General features: G+C 39.8%; 1 protein-coding gene across 1 annotated transcript; it reads right to left on the reverse strand.

The window, feature by feature from the left end:
- Nucleotides 1-495: 495 nt before the first annotated feature.
- Nucleotides 496-24,304, reverse strand: ppl (periplakin). The gene is made up of 22 exons (XM_062439446.1): nucleotides 24,120-24,304; nucleotides 18,794-18,893; nucleotides 17,641-17,795; nucleotides 17,292-17,412; nucleotides 17,023-17,148; nucleotides 16,626-16,667; nucleotides 15,449-15,610; nucleotides 15,245-15,352; nucleotides 14,254-14,349; nucleotides 14,013-14,135; nucleotides 13,743-13,889; nucleotides 8,353-8,504; nucleotides 8,151-8,254; nucleotides 7,409-7,566; nucleotides 7,139-7,317; nucleotides 6,849-6,987; nucleotides 4,941-5,134; nucleotides 4,666-4,816; nucleotides 4,495-4,578; nucleotides 4,294-4,410; nucleotides 3,705-3,797; nucleotides 496-3,572 (listed from the first exon to the last, which is right to left on the reverse strand). Exons 1-22 carry the CDS (start codon nucleotides 24,167-24,169, stop codon nucleotides 903-905), a joined length of 5,271 nt encoding a protein of 1,756 aa, XP_062295430.1. The 5' UTR covers nucleotides 24,170-24,304; the 3' UTR covers nucleotides 496-902.
- Between the last annotated feature and the right edge of the window lie 456 nt (nucleotides 24,305-24,760).

Consider the following 24,760-nt stretch of genomic DNA (forward strand, 5'->3'; position numbering starts at 1 on the left):
CATATAGTAGACAAGCAAATATTGTGCTAACCACTACACCAACTGTGTACTTCAGTTATCTTTATATTTCATCCTCCATGGCATAATAACTTGGCAAAGTGCAAACTATTTAGTGGCTTCACCAATAAATGTTTGTGAATCTTTTCTACATAGTTCATTATGCAGATAAAAAATGTACTGTGAATAAAATATACAGTGAATCTTCATAGGAAGATTACATGGCAGGATATCTTAACATGTTAATAGGAGGACCATTTGGTGCAGTAATAATAAGGCCCTTGCTTTTTGGTCCAAAAGCAGTGATGTCAACATATCAGTCTCAGTCTCTGATATTTTGTTTGGATTTAAGCAGTGGGTTTCATAGCAATACTTAGGTCAAACTATGAACAATTATTAGAGACCTGCAACTTACATTTCACAAAAATAACACATCACACACAAAAAACATCCAATTATTTCAGTTTGATTGTCTTTTATTTAGGATTGCAGAGCACATGTTAGATGACCGTTACAAAGCCCACAAATAAATGAAACATGTAGTACCCTTTGAATTCCAATGGCAATATCAAATCAGTGTTCTTTACCCTTGCACCCAGTATAAGAAAAAAAGCTCAGCGACAGCACTTTTTTTATTCAACATTACATGCTGTATTAAAGTGGCTGTAAGGATAGTCATATCAATCCATATATTTGTGCCAGTACCATAAAATGGAATATGTAGAAGCAAATAAATACATAGCGCATTTAGGAATCATGGATTTAGTACAAAAAAAATGCTAGGTTACTCACCACATTATCAAAGTCAGAATGGAAGTACAGTAAAAAGGAAGGACATTTTGAAACAACAGAGATGGAAGATTGTAGAATCAAACCAAAAATGCACTTCTGTAGTATGGTTGCATTTACTTTTTGCCTGACACCATTACACCAAACTCCTGGATGGAGATTTCTTTGTTTGTGTACTGCTGAAGCTGGCGATTTGTGATATGCCCGAGACGCAATGCATCTTCAATGGAGAACTTTTTCCCTGATTTACGGTCGTGAAGAACTGAGGATTCTCCCTTGGGGCCCTTGACTGTGATCTCTTCCCAGTCACACTCCTGGCTCTGCAGGTTAACGAACATCTTCCAGTCGATCAGCCCCATCTTGTAGGCCTCCTCTGGTCGCATCTCTTTGCCTGTGTCTGGATCAATGACAACGATAGACCTACGGAGATGACTCTCTCTCTGTTCCCTCTTCATTCTCACTGCATTCAGGTTCTTTTGAAGCTTCTCAATCTCCTCATCCTTCTGGGTGGTTATGCTTTTTAGCTCAGTTAGTTCCCTCTGTAGTGAGTCAAGTCTCAACTCCAAGTTCTTTCCATCGTCTCTTGGTGCGGACTCAGTGACAAGCCGAGTCTCTTTGCTGGTGATCTCAATCTCGGACCGAAGCTTGCGGATCTCATTCTGCAGCCTTTGGTTTTCTTGCTGAATACGGTTACTTTCATCGCGGATGTAGTCCAGTTCCTTAGATGACTTTGTATTAGAGAATTCCATATCAGAAAGCCTGGAAGTGAGGTTGGACAAGTCCAGGTCAAGTTCTCGTCTTCTATTTTTCTCCTCTTCCAGAGTTCTCCGTAGGTTCTCAATCTCATGCTCTGCCTCTGGGTCCCTCTCAACTTGGACTTTCTCTGTGCGAACAACTCTTTCCTTCACATCCATCTTCTCCAGTGTGACCTGCTTTTGGAGAAGGGCATTCAGCTCTTTCTCCAACAGGGTGCGTTTGTGCTTCTCTTCATCCAACTGGAGTTTAAGGATGGAGTGCTCCTTCTCCTGTTGGGGATCCTGTTGCAGGACTACCTTCTGTTTAACAGTCACCTTCTCACGGGTCTCCTTGTCCCGGATCTCTAGCTCATTAAGTCTGACCCGGAGTCTTTGGATCTCCAGCTCAGCATCACGTCTTGCCCTGCGTTCACGCTCCAGTTCCTCCAGCTGCAGATCCAGATCAGCCTTCTGTCTCTGCAGTTGTAGAAGCTCTGTTTTCAGGTTGTCTTTTTGTGTCTGCTCCTGGCTGATATTTTGCAAGAAGGTGTTACACTCTGATTTGAGTAAAACATCCTCTTCCATTTTGACCACTTCTTGCTGGATAACCTTCTCGCGGACCTGAGACAGATCCAACTTCCTCACTCTGATCTTCTCCTCGAGGGCTGACCGATCTCCTTCGAGGTCAAGGCGTTTCTTCTGTTCTTCAGCCAGTTTTCTTTTGAGAGTGTCAATCTCCTCCTTAGTCTTGGGATCTTCTCTGTACTGCAGCACTTCATTCAGCACCTCTTTGGTCTGCACTTGGGGTTTGGTGTCTTTCCATCTTTGAATGTCATCACGAAGTTGGCGGATTTCCATCTCAGATTTCTCAGTCTGGTGAGTTTTATCTACGATTTCATTGCGAAGTCTCTCCAGCTCTCTTTCAGTCTGTGGATCTGTCTTGTACTTGATGACTTCTTGGATGATCTCTTTGATTTCTATTTGAGGTCCTCTGTTCCTCAGCATGGTCAGCTCATCATTCATGGACTTAAGCTGGAGCTCTGCATCTTTATAGCGCCTCTGGTGCTCTACAAGTTCAAGCCGCAAATTGGCCACCTCATTCTCAGCCTTGGGGTCAGGGCGGACAATCTCCCGCCTCTTCTCCTTAACAATAACCTTGGACTTTTCCTCTTCTAGGCTGGTAATTTTCCTCTGGAGGTCAGCCTTTTCACGCTGTGATGATCTTCGTTTAGACTTCTCATCTTCATACTGCCTCCTGAGGTTTTCTACCTCCCTTTCAAAGGTAACATCTTTCTCTACTTTCAGCACTTCCCTGATGGAAATTTTCTCCTCTGCCATTGCTTTCTCCTTTTCCAGCCTTCGGAGCTTTTCTTGAAGGAACTGCAGTTCATCCTCCAGCTGCTTCCTGCCATCCATTTCCTTCTGCTTCCTGTCAAGGAGCACTCGGTACTCTGTTTGAAGTTGGGGGTCATTCTGGACTTTGATCACCTCTTCTTCAGTAATAACCTCCTGCTCCTTGCTCTTCTCCTCAGCCAGGACTGTCACCTGCTTTTGTATTTTAATCACCTCGTTTTCTTTCATCAACCTCTGCCTTTTTAGCTCTTCCAGGTCCTCTCGAAGCTTGCGCACCTCCTCCTCCTGACCACGGTCCCTTTCTATACGCAAGACCTCCTTCACTGTATATTTCTGTGCCCCTTCTTTAACCTCTGTCTCAAGGCCATGTAGCTTCAACTTTAGTACCTCAAGATCATTCTCCTTAGCATTGGTAGTGCGGCGCTCCTCTGAGAGTTTCTGCTGGACCTTGTGGACTTCCTCATCCAGCTGAGGATCAGGGACCTTTTTGATCAGCTCCTTCTTGACAATTGTATCTTGGGGTTTCTGTCCTTCAAGGACGTAGATGTCCGTCTGGATAGTCTCAATTTCTTTATCTAGCTGCTCCCTCCTCTGAATCTCATCTTCCAGCTGTTTCTTGATTCTCCAAGGCTCTTCACCCGGGGGAGCAGCATGGACAGACTTAACATTTGTAGCCTGAATCATAGGGATTTGAGGTTGCTATAGACGAAAAATCATTATTATTAGTATTATTATTATTATTATTATTATTATTATCATCATCATTATTATTATTGTTATTATTTCTACTGTTATGTGTTATGTTATTATCATTATGTGCCAATATTTTACCTGGTTGAGAAGGCCTTGGGTGAACTCGAGATTCTGCAGCTTTTGCTTGTTCACAGCATTCACCTCGGTAAACTTCGTCTCGATAGCAGCTTCCTGTAAAAATTAAAAAAACATGTCAAGGGCTAGCATGTTGTAAATCCTTAAGTTACATCAGTGGTCTACAACCTTTTGGGCTTTTGGACTTTTTGGTTTCTTTTGAGCCCTTGACTTTGTCACAGGTGTCTGAGTTACCTGCTGTTTCCAGGTTCATAGTGACGTTCCCTTTTCAGGTTGATTCACTCTCAAGTATTTGTGAATATGTGTAGCTTTTTTTTCCTTTTTTTTTTAAGGATGATGGGGGTATTCATTTGGTTGGAATCTGCAACCTCGCTGCTAAATGCCACTAAATCTTACACACTGCTCCATTAAATGTATGTTAGTTGCTGCAATAACTAATCTATGCTGACAATAGTTTTGCAAGCATAATGTTTTAGTTACAAGTACTGGAAGGGGGAAGGGTTATGGACGAAGAAGTTAGGGACAGTTTGAATGCCTTTACTGGCTACTTCCAAATAATATGCATCACAAATGCTTGGGTGTTGTGCCTTACCTCTGCCTTGACTGTCAGTGCAGGTGATTCCAGTCTGCTCCTCTTGTATGTCTGAGGTACAAGTCCGTCCTCAAGGTCAAGGATAGATCTGAACTTCTCAGTTTCAGTCTCGTAGTCCTACAAACAAGAATCAGTCAGCCGAGAACCAAACCTTTGTCTTTTTTGTATTTGAGCAAATTAAGGCTTGAGTTGTGGTCTTACTTTGATAGCTCGTTGGTAAAGCTGGGCATTTTTGGAGACATTGTTCAGGTCAGACTCCTTTCTTGAAATATCAGACAGCAAGTTCTGTGGACAACAGAGAAGTAATTATGAGATTTAAGCCTCTCTCTACAGCACCGTTGACAATACGCTCCTGTTGGGCATCAATCTCACCTTCTGATTCTTCAGCTTGGTCTCCACTTGTTTTACGTCATCAGTTTCACGGGGCTCGTAGTTTGGGACACGAGACAGCCAGTTGTTCAGGTTGTCATAATCATTGCGGTAATTGTTGTATGACAACTTGGCTCTCTGCAAGCTTTGAGACCTGCAACACACAGCAAAAGTGATCATTATGTGGACCTTATCTGTAGAGCTTTGTGGTTTTATGTACATTCAGTATTTCTTCCACAGATCTTAGTTACTCTCCCTCCTTGTCCTGGTAGTCTTACCTGGTGTCGATCTGCCTGTTGAGGTTGTTGAACCGCTTGTTCAGCTTCTGGACATCAGCTTCCTGCCTCTCAATGTCCGGGCAGTGCTCTTGGAATTTGGTAGCCATGTTGTCACAGCTGTTCTTGGCCGAGCGCAGGTTTTGCTCCGTGTCTGTAATCACTGACCTTTTGGATCTCAGGTCTGATGCAATATCCTGCCAGGGTAACAAGGGAGATGAACTAAGTATATAAAGTAGGATTATGTTCTTAATTCCACTAATCTTATAGTGTAAATTTGGTGATATACAATATGCTTTTACTTGCATATGGGTCATTGACAAATAAGGGTTGGCATGATGAGCAATTCAAAAATATCTTTAAAAAATAGTTTTAAAAGCAGCATCAGGTTTGTTAAAATGTACATTTAGTATTTTTGTTGGTTTTATGTCATTTGAAATGACATTTTTTACCAAAAATAAGACAGAATGCTCCTGAAAATGTCAAATGGTGTAACCACAAAAGAATGATCAATATTCAATATTTTATCACCTATAGTGTATTTAAGTGGACTTATACTAATAATTACTTCATTTAAATAAATGTAAATGATCCTGATTGACATGATTCCCCAGATGAAATGTAATATTTATTTAATATAAAAAGTTATAATGTAAGATCATGCCAAACTAGTTGATATGGTGAGAATTTAGCTTTTTTAAGCAAGTTTAATTATTTGAACTTAGACATTTTTGCCATAATCCTCTAATATATTCTCTCAAAATGGATTAAAAGCAGACATGTTATGCTTTGTCCACAAAAAAAGAATGTGTCCAAGTTATTCATACGTTTATTTTCTAATTGTAACCCCTTTAAATTTGACTAAACCACATGGACACAATAAAATGTCATTGAGGTGTCCTAAGGCAAAAACAGTTTTTGACCCCCTGTCTTCTAGACACATATTTTCTTTGTGTCAATAAATACATGGCAATTTGATTAAGTACTAATAAAGTTTCTACTTGAGTGTCTCTAAGACAGTGGCACAGGATCAACTGATGATTACTTATATTGCAAGCTCCTGTAAATTATGTGCAACTGACTACAAATGACACTCAGGGAATTTAGGGCTTTTGGCGCCGCTGGAGGTTTCAGGACCTGAGCAATTGCCTGCTTTTGCCTGCTTGATCCTACATTTTTAAATATTATTTACTCATATTCTGGGACAATACAATCTTTAAGTAGAAACATTACTGGCACTGTCTCTGTAAACCTTGGAGTAAATATTACTGCTTCAGTAAGCAGAAGCAGTTCTGGTCCAGCAGCTGAAACTAGTAGCCACCCAGCTTTGATTATTAATGTATAACACTGCTACTTGAGAGCCATGTAGTTATATGAAAATAATGCACATCCTCCAGTATTTACTGAATTGCCAGTCTAGTTTTACATTATATTATCTGAATGTTACTATTAGTATCTTAATAATTAAGGAGTATTAATTTAGCAGTTGAAAATGTAATATTTTGTATTTCTGATATGTAACTCTTGCATTTTCAGATGTTTAAAAAGTACCCTGTCAAGTTCTCTTGTATTGTGTATATACATTGTGTGTTTTCTTAACAGCAAAGGCTTTTTCTTCTACATAAAACATTTGCAAAGTTGGTTTTATGGAATATTTGTCTCTGCATTGTAAGTTTTCTTGGCATTGTACAAACACCAGTGTAATAATATGCAACCATTTGCAGGTATGTGTACTAGGTTGCATGTACATCCTTGTGTGTATGCGCAAGATACAAACATCGCTTCACTGCACAACTAGTGATCACAAACTGCACAGTGTGTCTTTACTGTTCCATTTACCATAATGCCTTTATTTATGTCAGAGTGGGATATTATTCTAATGTGTGTCAAAGAATTGAAGAGCCATCTTACTGCAAGCTCCCGTTGTGTCTTCTCCAGTGAGGAGATGTCAGCTGGAGCAACCTCCTCTCTGGCCAGCTTGTTCTCATAGGTGGACAGTAAATTCTTTCCATTTTGAAGTGAGGTCTCCAGCTGGTTGGAATTCTTCAGTCTAAAACAGTTCATTTTAAAGGTTAGGTAAGTAGAAATTTGACTCTTGAATTGAAACCATTTAAACCTAATTCAAAGACTTTGCAGCAACAGAACAACAATCACTTTTGTTATAGTATATGAGTTACTGAGATACATATCAAGTCACATACTTCTCCTGAGAAACCTGAAGAAGCTGCTCGACTTTTGTGTACTTCTTGTCGGCTTCGTCCACCTTGCTGTGAAGCTGAGGGGCACTGACACGGGTCGGGTTTGACACCAAGAAGCTCTTTGCTTCCTGCACTTTAGAAGTCTTCTCTGGTTCGATTTTATTGACAACAGCAGAAATGTCCTGGGGGGGGGGACATCTGGGTTAGTTCATTGTAAAATGTAAAAATACCCTCTCAGCTTTTCAGCAAAAGCGAGTGACATGAAGTTCCTACCCTCATGTCCTGCAGCCGGTCAGCGCTGTCCTGCAGTGGCCTGTTCTGCTCCAGCGGCGGGCGCACTCGAGCATGAATGGCTTTCTCCTGTTTGTCCAGGTCACTGACGACCTTATCCAGACCGGCCATCAGCTGGCGGCACTGCTGCTCCTGCGTGTCTAAGGTCACACACACAATCAACACACAACATGATGAGCTTTTACTGTCTTGAAGATCAGAGTGATAGCTTTAGTAGGCTGTTAAATTAAGTTTTCTTCATCACTGTGAAACTCACTGCAATGACTGAATTCATCAACACATTTAATATAAATACAAAATGTAACTGTCAAAGAAATCAATCAATCGAAAATCTGTCAAAGCTACACTCAATGAGAGCATGTTGAATGTAAGGTAGATTCTACTTTGACATCTTTCTCTGCAATTTTGATACAAAAAGCAATGTATTTTATTTTACTATTTTGCTTGGTTGGTGATCCAGCCTTGGTGATGTCATCTGTCACACTTGTGGATTTCTTTGTTTTTTTATTAATATAGTGTCATGGTCAGATGTACCTTACCTTACCTTTTGTTCAGTATCAAATTAAATAATGAAAATATCCAAAATTAGGTTTAATAAAATAAAATAAAATAAAATAATTTTTGTTTGCTTGTCATATTAGCACAAAAATTAAACAAGCAGCTTGCAGCGTGAAGACAAGTTTCCTAAAAAGTGCAACAAAGCAGAACAGATGTGGGCCTGTACCTGTGCCAGTACCAGTGGTCCTCTTCAGCTCATCAAAGCGTTTCACCAGAGTTGACTTGCTGCTTGCCATCTTCTGCTTAAGAGCTTTCTGCTGGCTGGCCAGGCTGCGAGCACACAACATGAAAAACTGTTAGAGCTACAATGGAGAAAAAAAAAGGTTCCTGTACACATATGTTTGTGTGGGACAAAAGTACACACTCACTTGTCAGAGATTGCCACTGCCTCTGGGTCGGTGGGAGGTATCATGAAACAGACGGCCGGGGCAGTGATTTTATGTCCAGCTGCGTCCTTCACGTCCCACTTGGTGCCATTGTTCCGGAGCAGAGTGTACCTCTCTCCACGCAAAATCGCCCCCTGCACACATCCAACAATCACAATCTGTCATCTGCTGCTGGATCAGCAATATAGTTTAATATGAAACAGCAACAAATTCAAAGCTTCTATCCAAACATTAGACTGCTGCTCCCTCTCACCACTGTACTGTGTCAGCATCAAGGAAATCTGAAATATTTGAAGTTTAGACTTTTTTTTCTCCACTCTGCAATTAATTATAATGAAATAACTAAAAGGCAGTTACTGATAATAACACCATCAAAATACTCCACAGTATCACAACATAAAGATTTCTGTAATCCAAAAAGAAGATTTAGGCTGAAGCTACAGCGCACATCTATATCGTATATATATATTTTTTAAAGATTTTTTCAGGCATAGACACCTTTATTAACAGTGGAGAGACAGGAAATCATGGGGGGGGGGGGGGGGGGGGTGACATGGTCACACAAAGGTCCTCTGGCCAGGATTTGAACCAGGGTCAACTGCGTATGTGTCTATATGTTTTTAGGAACGTATAACTTAATTAATTGAATTGATAAATGAATTAAATTATGCAAACATATCATTATCATAACATTTGTGTCAGCCAGCCATTATGCAGTGAAAGATGATACTTCACACACTCGACATTGTATAATTCCTATTGAAGTAGTTTCTTCGCTGCTTTTTATGTTTTTATGATGAGTCACTGAGTCACTAGCTGAGGGCACGGGGTAAAGAGTACAGAAAGAGAAATCAAACCTTACTATATGGATGCCTGTAACACTGCTTATGAATTCTATGCTGCACATTATAACACACAACAATGAAAACCTGTTATCATTGAGACCAAACCACCATCAACAGACAACTTCCACATGAAGGCCTCACTCCTTTGCTACTATAAGCTGAAGAGCTCTGTAGGCTCTTTAGTCAAAGCACAAACTTCCTCAAATCTCCTGTGTTCTGATCCCTGGGGTTTTAAATAAGATACTGAGTCTCAGTCTAGGTTTTCTTCTGAAGGGATTTGAATATATTACACCACAAAGCCATTAAGTTACAGTCCTAGTATTTTGGAATGGAAAAGCAAAGAGAGAGTGCTTAGTCATGCACTCTGATAACAGAGAACGTACTGGGATCAGAGCTCCAACAGTCTTACAGAGGAAACAATAACATAAAATAAAGATCAGATGAACTGAGTGGAAACGAGGTCACTGAAGCACAAAAAAAAAAAAATTAGATTATGAAATGATTATGAAATTAAACTGTTAGAACACAGTTTCCAAAGGGGACATTTAAAGGAACAGATACTATTTGAGCAACCATGAAAATAGACAAAGCCAGACAAGAAGGACCAAAAAGAGTAGAATTGAAAGTGAGTGGAGACAGAAGGGAGATTGTAAAAAGCAAGAGGTTAGGATGGATGAAGCTCAGTTTGGGGTGAACGCTGGCTAAATGTGGACAGAGCTGATGCCTTGTGTGCTAGACTTGAGTCAAGTTATTGATCAAAGCAATATCTGATCCAGTAAAACAGACGTCCTTTGCTTCTTGTCATATCATTAAATAGTATTTTACTACACACAACAATAAAAGTTATAAATATTCTATATACACACAAAGTAAAGGGTAAAACTGTGCAATTTTCAGAACAATATGAGTTGATGTTGTTGAGGACTAAATACTGTATGAGGTGACCCTGGCCTAATATTCTTTATAATGTATTATTTTTATTAAGTGTAATTACTGTATTCATTGGATTGGAAGTATTTTAGTCAAGTCTGTAAAATGTATCATTAACTTACCTATTTAACCCTTTTGATTTAGGGTAACATACATAAAATAATTTTTTTGATTAGTGCCACTGAAGCACATTGAAGATTATTTAAATAACTGGTAATTAAAATCAGAATTGACCATTTTAAGCTCTTTTCATTAGCAACAAATATCCAGCCAGCATGTCCATGTGGGCCCCACATGGGTTAAATGTGGGCTACGTGGTTACTGAGTGGGCATGGGCTTGAACTGGGAAAATGTTGCGGGTCCCACATGGTTTCAGTAACATGGGCCCCATATGTGAAGCCCACATGGGCTGACTGTATGAGCCCCATAAGGGGCTGTAAGTGGGCTAAGCAGGCATGGGCATAAACAGGGAAAATTGTATAGGTCCCATATTGTTTCAGAAACATGGAAACATGGGCCCAACATGCATAACTCACCCAGTTGGTTCCCATCTGAAACCCAGTCAGAACCCACCCCCCACCCATATGGGCAAACACAGGTGGGGCCACCATGGAAACTGTGAAAAAACCCATGTGGGACCCATATTGCAGCCCAAATTTAACCCTTGTGGGACCCAAATGGACATGCTGGCTGGGTACCAAGTCAATTACAATCCAGAATTAAAACTGCAAGCAGTGTCGAAGGGCCCTCGCACCCCCCCGTTTACCCCCCCAATTGTAACGCCGTACGTGCACGTCGGTGCGTGCGGCGGTCGCAGGGCTGTCAAAACTGGCATGTAGATGTCTTTGCTCCTGTGCCTTTAATTGAACATTGTGTGCAGCGGTTAATGTCTCCACTAGATGGCAGTCTAAGACCACAAATGAGTCTGAGTGACTTCTAAGCATAAAGGAATGTGGGTGAAGGGCCAAAAAAGCATCAATATTGAGCATTTTTGCCTGGATGGCCGACTTCCTGTTGGACTTAGGCTATGGGTCCAAGAGGCTTTTTTGTGCGTCTGGACATGATACATGTGTTTCCCGAATTTGGTTTGTCTACGTCAATCTGAGTGGAGGGGCTTGATTTTTTAAATTTTCTAGGGGGCGCTATTAATCAATTTTTGCGTCGGCCATTTCCGCGCTCCTTAAAATATCAAAGTGTTCTCCGGATCGGACATGATTGCAAGTTTTGGTGAGTTTTGGGGCATGTTTAGGCTGTCAAAAAGGCGTACAACTATAATAATAATTAAAACTGCAAGCAGTGTCGAAGGGCCCTCGCACCCCCCCGTTTTCCCCCCAACTGTAACGCCGTACGTGCACGTCGGTGCGTGCGGCAGTCGCAGGGCTGTCAAAACTGGCATGTAGATGTCTTTGCTCCTGTGCCTTTAATTGAACATTGTGTGCAGCGGTTAATGTCTCCACTAGATGGCAAACTAAGACCAGAAATGAGTCTGGGTGACTTCTCAGCACAAAGGAATGTGGGTGAAGGGCCAAAAAAGCGTCAAGATTGAGCATTTTAGCCTGGATGGCCGACTTCCTGTTGGACTTAGGCTATGGGTCCAAGAGGCTTTTTAGTGTGTCTGGACATGATACATGTGTTCACCGAATTTCGTTTGTCTACGTCAATCTGAGTGGAGGGGCTTGATTTTTTAAATTTTCTAGGGGGCGCTATTAATCAATTTTTGCGTCGGCCATTTCCCCGCTCCTTAAAATATCAAAGTTTTCTCCGGATCGGACATGATTGCAAGTTTTGGTGAGTTTTGGGGCATGTTTAGGCTGTCAAAAAGGCGTACAACTATAATAATAATAAAAATGATCCAGATTGAACATTTTAGCCTGGATGGCCGACTTCCTGTTGGACTTAGGGTATGGGTCCAAGAGGCTTTTTTGTGCATCTGGACATAATACATAGGCCTTGTCGATTTCATTTTTCTATGTCAATGTGGAAGGCGGGGCTTAAACTTTGAAATCTTCCAGGGGGCGCTGTGGAGTCATCTTCTCACTTAAAAATCCCAAACTTTGTCAGTAGTCAATATGTGTGACTGTTGACGTATGTGTACAATTTGGTGAGTGTAGGAGTTTGTGAAAATGTACAAAATGGATAAAGGCATTAGGGGGCGCTATTGAGCTGTTGTGCCACGCCCAGAGGCAGTTATGGTCTCAAATTAAAGTGCGCCTGAGTGTGAACCTATGTGGGCAATTTGGTGATTCTGTGAAGACGGGAAAGTCCTCTAAACGCAGAGGGAAAAACGGAAAATTGACGCAGGAAATGCACAATAACTCACTTCCTGTTAGAGCGAAAAATTTGAAAAAAATAATTTGAGGGTTTACCCATGAGTGCTATGAGTCCTGTAAATTTCACGAAGATCAGACAAAGTTTGTGGTCACATGACCTGCTGTTAGGGGGCGCTATGGAGACCCCTTGCCACATCCACCCCCAATGATGTTGAAATTGAAACGGCGTCACCAGGTGTGACATTTTACGCAGTGCATTTATAAACATCCGACAATGTATGGAGGAGTTATAAGGAGTTGTTTGTTTATACAAACAAACGACTGCCACGCCCACCTGGTATAACGTAGGAAAAATCAGTCGTCAAGTTTACATCATCAAGGTCTGAGGATGATACAGTTCCAATCTGAAGTCTGTGGAGTCAAAACTGCAGGAGGAGTGCGTTAAAGTACGAGGGCTGGAAATGGGGAAAATGGCGGCAAAAATGCACCTGTGATCCAAGATGGCCGACTTCCTGTTGGACTTAGGGTATGTGTCCAAGAGACTTTTTTGTGCGTCTGGTCATGATATATATGAATCCTAAATTTCGTTCATGTACGTGCATGTAGAAGGCGGGGCTTCAACTTTTAATGCTCTAGGGGGCGCTGTAGAGTCATATTGCCACTTAAAAGGCTGCGGTTATACAAAAAAATAATATTTGTGAGTCCTGATGAGTGTGTCCAATTTGGTGAGTTTTAGAGCTTGTCAGTACATGCTAAGTGGGAAAAGGCATTAGGGGGCGCTACTGAGCTGTTGGGGCAAAATATTGGGCAAATGTGGTATCAGATGAAAGAGCTCATGATTTGAAACCTACGTGGCAGGTTTCATGATTCTGTGAACATCATAAAGTCCTCAAAGCGTTGTTCGAAAAATGAAAATCGGTGAACGCCACGCCGCGTGGGCGACTTCCTGTTTGGTAAAAAAATTCCACAAAATTAATTTTCCAATGATCCAATGAGACCTATGACATATGTAAATTTCATGCAGATCCGAGAAGATTTGTGGTCACATGACCCGACGTGTGGGGGCGCTAGCGAGTCCCCTTACCACGCTTGCGTCCAATCACGTTAAATTAAATAAATTTTCACCAGCTGCGACGTGTGTGCAGAATTTCATGAGTTTTCATGCATGTTCAGGCCACCAAAAATGCGATTCATTACACGGCATAAGAACGTGAAAAATAATGAATTATAATAATAAGAATCCTGGCAAAAGCAATAGGTCCCTCACTGACTTGTCAGTGCTCGGGCCCTAAATATCTATATTAGCTTTCAGAAACACAGTACGTACATCATCTGTGTCAAACTCGCACAGAGCTTCAATGGGCAGCAGCTTCTGGGGGGTCTCCCGGCGATACTTCAGAGGCAAAACCTGCAGGCTGCGCTTCTGAAGAGCCCTGACCCGCTCATCGAAGTGGACCACGGCCTTGGACTGGTCCTAAACACAACCACACACACACACACACACACACACACACAGGAGGAAGCATATTTTTCAGAGTTGCAGAGGGACCAAATGCTTCTATCACTGGAAATGTGTCAGTATTAAAGAAATGCTCACATCCAGCTCTCCTATCAGACCCTCCATCTGGTACACATCTTTGAACTCTGGGTTATATTTCTGGTTGACCTCTGTATCCAGCCTCTTCAGCAACTCCTGAGTGTCACGTGCCTCCTTGTGGTACTAGACACACACACACAGATACACACACAGACGCATTAGATCTTTACCTGTTTAAATGTGTGTGTTTGAATATCCAGTGTAACCTCTTGTGAGTGTTAATCTATGCTCTGTGTATCACCTTGTTGTACTCATCCATGTGTTTCAGGTGGTTTTCCTCACAGATGAGCAGGTTCAGGTACTCCTTCCAGTCAGCGTGCACTGCCCCCATATGAGCCTGACACAAAACAAATTGTTTATGGGGATTTGATGAAGTCATTAAGTCCCTTTAGTTATAAAGCACATTTATAAAAAACATAAGTTGACCAAAGTTCTGTACTATTTTCAAGAGAAGGATAAAAAATAATTTTAGCAGTAAATGATGCTGTCATCAGCATAGCGGTGAAAGACAACCTGATTTTTCATAAATTATATTTTAGACTAATATGCTGCCATCATTGGACATGTGCAATATTCAATACGTTACACATCATTTTGTTACATGTCTACATATCTGTACATTGCACCTTTACTGTATTTCTGCTGCTGTTTTTTTATTACTATTATTTTTATTTTTGTTGGATTATATTGTTGATTGCATTAGTAAATTAATATTGCTTTTATTTTGTACTTCTATTGCTTAGATTCTGAACTCTCTGTATCACTTTTGTGTTATTTATTCTTTTAAAATGTGTGCAGTAAATATGTGTAAAGTCTTAAATGCAAATTCCCATTTGAGGTTGATGCAATAGTAATTTTATTGTGCTTGCATACTGAAAATATAGCTCTTGAGTTGACTTTATGATTTCCCAAAATAATGCAAGCATAAGGGAAAAAGACAAGGACCTAGGATAGATCCTTGGGGTGCTCATATATAATGCATGTAATAATAAATAAATGATTGCACAACCATAAAATTCACGAGTGAACTGTGTGTTGGAGTCTATTTATATGCTGTCTAGTCTTTAACCTTGTTTCATAAATGTATTCAATTACTTGTATAGTTATTTACAGTTTAGACTTATTATGGCCAGTTGTTAAAATATAGTTGAGTAGGCAGGATTAAGTTAAACATGAAGGTAAAGTTAAACATTATACATTTATTTGAATGGAGAAGAAGGGTGAGCCTGTACCTCAATAACATTCTTCCCTGGATGCTGAGCAGTAATCAGGTTTTCTCCGTCGTCATTGAGCTTGCTGACAGTGGCCTCTTTGGACTCCAGACATTTACTGATGAAGTTCTGTTGGGGAGAAACAGCTGTGCTCAGTAAACTGGTGATCATTTATTGGTAAGTGATGCACATTTCATCCATGTGTCCCTCAGTACACTCAGCTACCTCATACTGCCTCTGACGGGCAGGGTAGTCCAGGTTGGAGTCACTCCAGTCGTAGTTGACCCTCTCATCGGCCTGCTGGTCCATCCAGTACAGCTCATTGGTGCAGCGCTGCATGTAGTCACGCAGGCTTAGCAGGTTATGCTGACGAGTGGTGGAGGCGGCCTAGCCAAAGGAAAGAAATACCAAAAAAGCTAAACAACGATGAATCCAGTAAGACTGTATTGCTGTTTTTATGGAAACATTTGAACATTTTCATTTCCTTTTTGACTTAAAGGTTGAGTCTGAAGTTATTGTATATTTGTTCTTACTGTCAAGAAAAGATTAAAAACAACAACCAAGCAAATTGGTTCCTACTGAAGACATAAATCTGTAAATACATCATTTACTAAAGCAGCTGGTCACTGTAGTTTTGTAAGCGACCATTACTCAGATAGAAGGAAATAGTGCATTTGCTTTGGAGTATTTTCTCCAGCAGATTAGTGCTCTAGTGTTGGGTGTTCTAGTCTTTCTGTCAGCAGGGTGGTGTGCGTGGGATTGAATCAAAATAAACTACAATCTGTGTGCTCATGGTGATGAAGGAACATGTCACCAAGTGCAATAGTGTGACTCATTGAAGTGTTTTTTTTTTATCAGATTTTGGACAACAATAAAGCTCTACAGCACAGAGGAATAAGATATACCAGGCTTTAATACACACAATACTTGAGTAGATCAGTTCATTGTTGGTTTGGCTCTAAACATGAGATTTTTAACAGTGAGAATAGTATTCTGTATTCTGTATATATTGTAGTAAGTGTTTCCAGCCTCATCCTGCTAATGTAATGAAAGAACAGGTGAAGATACTTTGGGTGTGTATTCATTATAAGGTTAACATGCAGTAAAGTGTTTGTACAATACTGAAGACAGAGAGACTAGGCCTAAGGGTTGGAAGCAGCCTGGTGATGAGCACAGGAACAAGAACATGAGCAGCCTACAGTCACAGGTTAAGCTGATTAGAATGATACATAGAACCACCATGGACAGATATGTAGTCTACAAACACACAGAGTACACAGCTGTAGGCATGGTGAGACAGTGTGTGTGTGTGTGTGTGTGTGTGTGTGTGTGTGTGTGTGTGTGTGTGTGCGTGTGTGTGTGTGTGTGTGTGTGTGTGTGTGTGTGTGTGTGGCTTTATTACCAGCAGTTTGTTGTACTTCATCTGGAGGCTACTGACATAGTCCTGAAGAAGAAGACAACAGGGAGAGTGAGGACAAGACAAATAGGATGAGGGTCATATGGTTCAGGGTCACAGCACTATTGCATATTGCACACTATTGAAAAAAAAATTGTGCACATTTTGATGATAATTTACTTGTGTAATTTATTTGCAATACAAACAATATTTGGAAAATCAAACAACAGTTCAGTCTCTAATTTAAGTTTATTACTCACGTGTTGCTAATACTATTAATTCAGCATTACAGGATTCTGTTATTTGGTGTAATTAATCAATTCAGCTGATCATTTTAAAAGAACCAGCACAGTTACTAATAATTACCAACGCTGAGAAATCCTTCAGTCTTTTCTGTTTGTACCTTGTCATTGCCGGTGGAGATGTGAGGAGCCAGGGCCTCCACCTCGCTGTGGAAGATGTTGTGCTCCTCCACCTCATTCTCTACGGTCGGCAGGTCCTGACCAAAGCCCTTGTTTTTCAGGTTGTCCTGGGCAACGAGACAAATCAAGACACTTGAGTCCACCCCAGGACATGTTGACTGTTTGGACTAATAAACCTGAGCATAGCAGCAGAGTTTAGATCATTTTCTGTTATATTTATATCAGGTGAGTGGATGAAGAAGCTTCCTACCAGTTTCTCATCCATCATGTTTCCCCAGTTGATGCTGGGCATCCCTTCACTGCGGGTCAGGTGGTAGATACGGTCATGGTCCTCTTTCAGCTTCATCACTCTCTCACGCAGCTGCCTCATGCTGAAAACACACACACACACACACAAACACACACACACACACACACACATACACACACACAGAATGGAAAAAGAGAAAGCGATAATTAGTGACATAAAACTGATGGAATTAGTTCATGTACATGTAACATGGAGGACTTGTGGATATTGCAGGTATTTGGTTAATGGTCACATGTTACAATGTAGCCTATGAGTGTTAGAAGAAGCCCAGGAGCTGAGCATTACTCACTCCTGCGCTATCATCTCAGCCTGCGGGTGCTGGAGGCGCTTGGCGTTGACAGCGTCCTCATCCAGGCCGGTGAGCAGCTCCAGAGAGTTCAGGATTCTCTTGTTGGTGTCATCCTGGTACAGCGGCTGCTTTCCCTCATTGATCTTACTCACATCCTGCAGCAAACACACAGTCAATGTAACAAAGGCAGTCGGGTACAAAATGCTGGCTACTATCTGAAATCGGAGTACAGGTGCAGAATACACACTGTAGCTACTGTACAAAATATTATGATCAATATGTCAAAATGTGCACAGGGAACTGAGGACCACTGATTATTTTATGGTGGATTTTTTGACAATATTTCACCAATGCTGTGAATGGCAGCAGAGTTCCAATGAGCACTGTCTTCACTTCCTTATTTATGTTTATGTATGTTGTTAGTAGGAGACTACTTTAATGACACACTGACACCTGTAATAACTTGTACAGGGTTATTACAGTGTGGGAAGTTGTGTGTTTTGTTAACAGGCAGGGAGACTAATGAAAGATGCTGTTGAGTTGCATTATGGGAAGTGTAGGATCCAGGACTATTATTTATAATATGTTAGTCCAAGAATTATATTTGACAAACTTTTACTAACTGGAATCAGAAGCTCCTCCGTGGTAGTTGCTGAAGTACATTTTAAGATTCTGCTTATTAAATATTTAAGACATGAATGTATAGTTTAGATCAGAGTTGAAGCTGTTTTTGATGAGGACTACAGCACAGGTTGAACAGAGTGTAGGTTATCCTGCACCTCTTAGTCATTCTATTATCTAAAATCTAGGCTCAAATGTAAAGATTTGCTGCTTTTCTTTGTCATATATGTCAGGAAACTGAATGTCTTTGATTTGTGGACTGTTGCTTGGACAAAATAAGTCATTTAAATTCATCTCTTTGAGCCGTAAAACACGTTTCACTGTTTTCTGACAATTTATTGACTAAATGATTCATTGATAAATCATTGTAAATAATCAGCAGATTAATCGACAATGAAATGAACCTTTAGCTGCAGTATTTAATCAGTTTTCATTTGATTGTAACAAGCAAATGATCTGAGTATTAGTTTGTAGACTGTCAGTATTAACAGATCTCTGAGGCCTTATGAACCTGTTTTGCAGCGGCTCATACCTTGTTGATGTTCTGCTCCACATCATAGATGTTCCTCTCCACTTTATCTGCATTCTTCTGCAGCTTCTCAATCAGAGCGCTCAGTTCTGAGGAGGGGGCGCTGAAAAACACAGAGATAGAGACAGAGATGAACTGAGATACTGTCATTTATAACCACAAGCTGTCACTGTTTGCTATCTTCATGAATGACAGACATCACTACTTGGAATGCACATGTGCAGGAATACTGTCTGTCACAATCACTGCATTTAAAACCATGATAAACATGATAAACATTTCATTAACAAAGATGTTTCATTAGGACTCGGAACTATTCCAGCTTTTTTTTAATACATTTAAATGTTTTTTACTATCCTAATTGTTTTTATTTGTTCTCTTCTATAATGCAATCATTTTATGATTTGTGTATTTTGCTGCCTTGGGAAGCATTTTTTTTTTTAAACTTGGTGCTCAATAAATAAAGTTTATTATCATTATTATTATTATCATTAGATATTATAGTTGGTGTAAATAAAGCTTGAAATGTATTGAATTTATTAAAATGGTATCTTGAGTCAATCACAAGAAGATTAATTGATAATAATTTAGATCATAAATTATTTATCAAGCAAAATTGCTAAACATTGTCTAGTCTTAGCTATTCCAATGTGTTATAAGCACATGTTTAAGCCTACACCTTTTATTTATTTATTTTCACTTTTATTATTTTTCCCTTTTGTCTTGTCACTCTTCTGAGGACATTGAATATTTACAGCTGATTTCAATCTATAATAGATGCTGAGATGTTTGATGGACAGACCATAGCTGACCAACACGCTATACAGTGCACTGTAACCTTTACAACTTGCTGCTAGTGAAGCAAAATGCCTGTATTGAGCTATATTATCTACATATTCTACTGTATATTATGTCAGTTCAGTAAAAAAAAAAAAAAGACCATACTTCTAGTTCCAAATAACTCAAAGCAAAAGAGTCTGAACTATGTGATATGTACTGTGCATATCTGTACAGAATGTTGTTTTATAGGCCTTAATGATCTAATGAGACATAATCTGGCTCCTTCTTTTCAACACGCTGATCCTCATGCTGGAAGATGACTCACAGCTTTTCCTGAGAATCGTACACACACACGGTGCAAGAATTCGATCTGACTGCCAGGATGAAAATGATAGTGTAACTCATGATGACATGACATAACAGTTCATCACACCTATCAAACAATAGCACATGTATTTGATTGTCATGGTACACTGTGTGTTTTTTTAAGGTTAAATGAACAACTTATTGATATTTAAGAAGGACACTGACCGGACAGCAGCGTTATAAAGTAAACTGGCCTGGCAGGTTTATGCCTCCTATCAGGCAGCAGACACACCTTGTCCCTATTACTGTGACAGCTATCACTGTAATGTGTGCCAAAGTACATGTTCAACCACTCAAATCCCTCATAGTGTATGGGTTGTGTAATGTTAATACAGAGAACTGGGAGGTATACTATGATGGATCCTCCTCATCACTAACTTTAACTGCCAACATATGTTTGACTTGAGTTCATTTTTACACTGTGAAATGTCTAGTTAAAAAGCATAGAGCAGTACATATATTATCATCAGATATTAATATATTAATGTCAACCTCAAAACTGGGATTCTAGTCTCAGTCAGCTCTATTTCACAATGAGAGAAAGGAATGTTTCTTATTTTGCTTTCCCACCCACATTAGACCCACCTTATCCTTTATCATTAATATTAGAGGCCAAACCCCAATGCTGTATTTTATAATACTGTTATCCAAATGTATTTGACTAATCAGCAGATTTGTTTTAATGATTTAATAAAATTATAATTATATAACCATTTAATAATAATTTTATATAACTTTTTTTTAAAAGTGTTTTTTTGGTGAAGTGCTCCCTAGAGGATAAACAATGTAATAGCAACACTGTAATTGCAACTGTGAATCATTGTGTTTTGTACTGTGTGTTGACATTTTTGGGGCTGATGCCAATACCGATATTAGGGAATTCAAAAAATTCTGATATCGATATACTGACCGATAATCTTATATATACAGATTATATACATAAATGGCACATTTTTTACAACGTGGTTATCAAACATGACATCAGTGTACTGAAACAGTAAACTTCAATGGGAATTTAATAATTATAAATTCCTATAAATAATTAAACACTAAGAAAAGTATGCATATATTAAACTTGAATTTTTAAAAAAAAGCTTAAATATACATTAAAAGCTGCTAATACAAACATTGATATTGAAGAGTTAAAAAACAGATAATGGTTAATGATGATGATAAATAAACTTTTGTGATAAGGAATAGACTGTGGTGGTCAACCTTTGTATTGGCCCAGGCTGCAGCTGTGTGTTTATGTTCATCTACCTAAAGCTAAAATATAGATAGCTTCATGCAGATTGGTTGTTGTGGTGCAAGAATGCAAAGGATAGTATATTTACATATGACAGGGTTTTTTTTTTCTTCAATACATTATTTAAGGAATTTTATATCATCAGTTATACTACAGATTGCACAACAATATTTTAGCATGACACATGAATGTGTGTGTGTGTGTGTGTGTGTGTGTGTGTGTGTGTGTGTGTGTGTGTGTGTGTGTGCGTGTGTGTGTGTGTGTGTGACAGACCATGGCCATGTCTGTCAGTTTAAATCCACCATCCATCTCCTCACACACACACACACACACACACACACACACACACACACACACGCCCCCCCCCATTCACCATTTGTGCACACATTACACAACCTCAGCTGGATGCACGCTGGACACTGACTTTCATTTCAAAGTGACTGCAGGTTGTAATATGAAACAATGTCAGAGCAGAGCAAGTCTCGACTGGCACGCACTAATGTTCGACAGCTCTGCAGAAGCGTACAGTTCTTTTTTCTTAACTAAAAACTTTCAAACCAACAGTTCCTTACATAAGCAAACACGCCACTCCTTTATAAACCGCACGTCTCCTAATTCTCACCTATTCGGATTGATACGTGAAGAGTGACTGCAATGAGGACAAAAGGAACATCAGCTGCTTGTTAAATGCATTGCATAAACACAGTTGCCAATACTATTTACTTGCATGCATTGCATTTGAAAGGATAAACATGATTGGCTTGTACAAAAAAATGTGCAGAGTCACCGTTTTTCAAGCTGAGATGTTTTTTTCTTCTAAAATTCAGAACAGATGAAAAGTAACCCTGCCTTGTTGTTTTGGGTGTGTTACAGTCCCACCGACTGTGTTTAATGATAATAACCTATTACATAACTAGAAACAGATACATGGTCAAGCAGGCTGGATTGCTTATTATGAATCCTTCTAGCAGCTGAAAACAATGCTATGATAACTCTACCTGCTCTAGTTCTATGTATCCTGTGCTCCAAACATGTTGTTAATAGTTTCCTGGGAGGCTCAGTGTCACTAATTCAATGTTGTTGAGTGTGGTTGTGTTGGCTCTGGGACTGAACTGGCAGTACAGCATTAGAGAAACACAACTCAGATGTTTCCACAGGGGAGAGGGTCAAATTAGAACCAGAACACCCCAGGTCTGAGTCACAGAGGGCGGCTGCTATCAGCGAGGGACGCAGCAAAAACCCTGAGCCCCTGCTCTGTGTCTGCCTCTCCATCCATATCCTTCAAGTCTAGATAAGGAGAGAAAAATACTCCCAAAAACATACACTGCCTCCTCTCTTATGCTTTCACTCATCCAACTTTCACACTAGCATTTTGCATTATTTTTGTTTGTATGCAAAGAAGGCACTAATCCTCAGCTCCGAGGCTAGGAATTGAAGAATCATTAGCTACCTGAGATCGGAAGTTTTACCCTCAGTAACTAAAAATATGAATGAGAAGAGGAACAAAAAGCGAATGGGACGTGTAGAGCTGCATTATTAGGATTCCATTGCTTGTCTGTTGGTGGTTATCAGGGCACTGGAGTGATTTAGTAATGATTATACATTAGTGACAATCATTATTTTAACTATCCTCATTCTCACCTCATGAGTAGAAATACAATACAAGCTGTTTAAAATGCAAGTAAATCAATGGTTTTGTTTTGTTTTCTTGTACTATGTGACGTTCAGGTCATCTGAAGTCAATGCACAGCACTGTACAAACACTGAGGAGGAAGTTAAAACATTCCTTTTTCTCATGATAGCAGGCGTGACAGTGGGAGGAGTACACCTTACACCAGAGGATAGCTATCTAAAAAAACTAATTAGTTGATCTTTAGGTATGTTTCACCCAAGGGGGTAATTGTGGAGGCCCCTGACCCCCTAATACGTGCTGAGTGATAGGCAGCGTTATGCTCTCTGCTGTCTATAAAGCCATCCCTCCTTCCTATCAGCTGAGGACATGTAAGTTTAAAAGAAAATAAGCAGGCTCTGGGGATAATTATTTAGTAATTGTATACTTAAGCCAGGTAGGTGGGAGTGACTGAGTTCACCTTCACCTACACAAACCCAGTGAAAAGGCTAAATGTGATATGAAACTGGGTTTGGTGCAGAAATATTGAGGGAGAGGCTGCAAGCAATTCCTTCTACATTGTCTTAGGAAGGAGGACAGCTGAATACTTATCAAACCAGTTACTACAACTTTACTACACAGCCTATCAACCACACCCTGACTTGAGTTAAAGCACACATTATGCAATCTGCAGTGTTTTGTCCAACACACAGCTCATTTTATTCACATTACATTACTAACAGTTCATGAAGTGGATTAAAACATCAGTCAAAGACATTTTTTACTATAGCAACTTATAACAGTTCTCCTGCTGCATGTGCAGTACATAGACCGTACTCCATTAAAAAAAAGCTACATTTAACAAGATTTTGTATCTGTACGCAAAACTACAATGAATTCTACAAGACTTGAGGTGTTTTGTGAATTAATAAGATCTGTTGTTGAATTCGGCAAGAGTGTAATCCATCTAGTGTCAATTTATCACATTGAAATATGATTTATTGTTACACTTCTCACACAGTTGTTTTGACCTAACACGGTGTATTAAAGATGCACTATGAAAGATGTTTGTTTTATTAAGACCAGCTGCTGCTTTACGAATAAACTTACTGAAGAAATGAAGAGAAACTCTTTTAATTTGATGTTAAATTAGAAAAGTTTCTGTGACTTCACCGCGGAGCAAGGTGATTTTAAATAGGAGGTTTTTTACATGAAGTTTGGCACTGACGTTACAGGCACACAGTGGTCCCAGTACTGTAACAGAACAGGGGGAAACACACAGAAAAGTGCAGCTAGAAAAGTTTGCAAAAATAAAGTTGCCTACTTACGTTGGTTTCGGTTGCGTTATGACGCTGGACTTGCTCTTTTTCTTGAACATGGTGACAGTTCACCTGTCAGCGGCTTCCGACGAGAAACAATCCCAGCAGGACAGGTGAAGCTCAGCTGTGTGTGTCTGTGTGTGTGTGTCTGTGTGTGTCTGTGCTCGGTCTGCTGCTCAGGGTTGTCTTTGAGGTGTGTCACATATGTCCACACACACACACACCCTCCTCACTGTCAGAACCTCCCTCACACAATGTACCAAAGCACTGAAACCATCACCTGGAATATTCCCTTCTAGATGATTTTTTTCTCACAGCCACCTGCGTGCCTGTCAACCCGCAAAGACAAGCCCCGCCCTTCAGCTGGCCTCCCAGGTATTCATAACCTAACACACACATTACTCATGCCAAGAATATTAAACCACTACAATTAACTACTGAAACTCATAAATATAATCTACCATGCAACATTTAATATCCTGAAAAAGAAAAATGAACAAAACTCATTAAATGACAAAAAAATAAATAAAACCGAACAAACAAACAGACAAACAAATAAACAAAACAAATGATAAACAATGTGAAACAGGCTGTGACAACCTATTAATGTGTTTAGAATAAAATACTTTGGAAAAAGTTTAGCCTCTCAG

The sequence above is a fragment of the Scomber scombrus genome, chromosome 18, assembly GCF_963691925.1.
Source record: "Scomber scombrus chromosome 18, fScoSco1.1, whole genome shotgun sequence".
In the NCBI taxonomy this organism is placed as follows: Eukaryota; Metazoa; Chordata; class Actinopteri; order Scombriformes; family Scombridae; genus Scomber; species Scomber scombrus.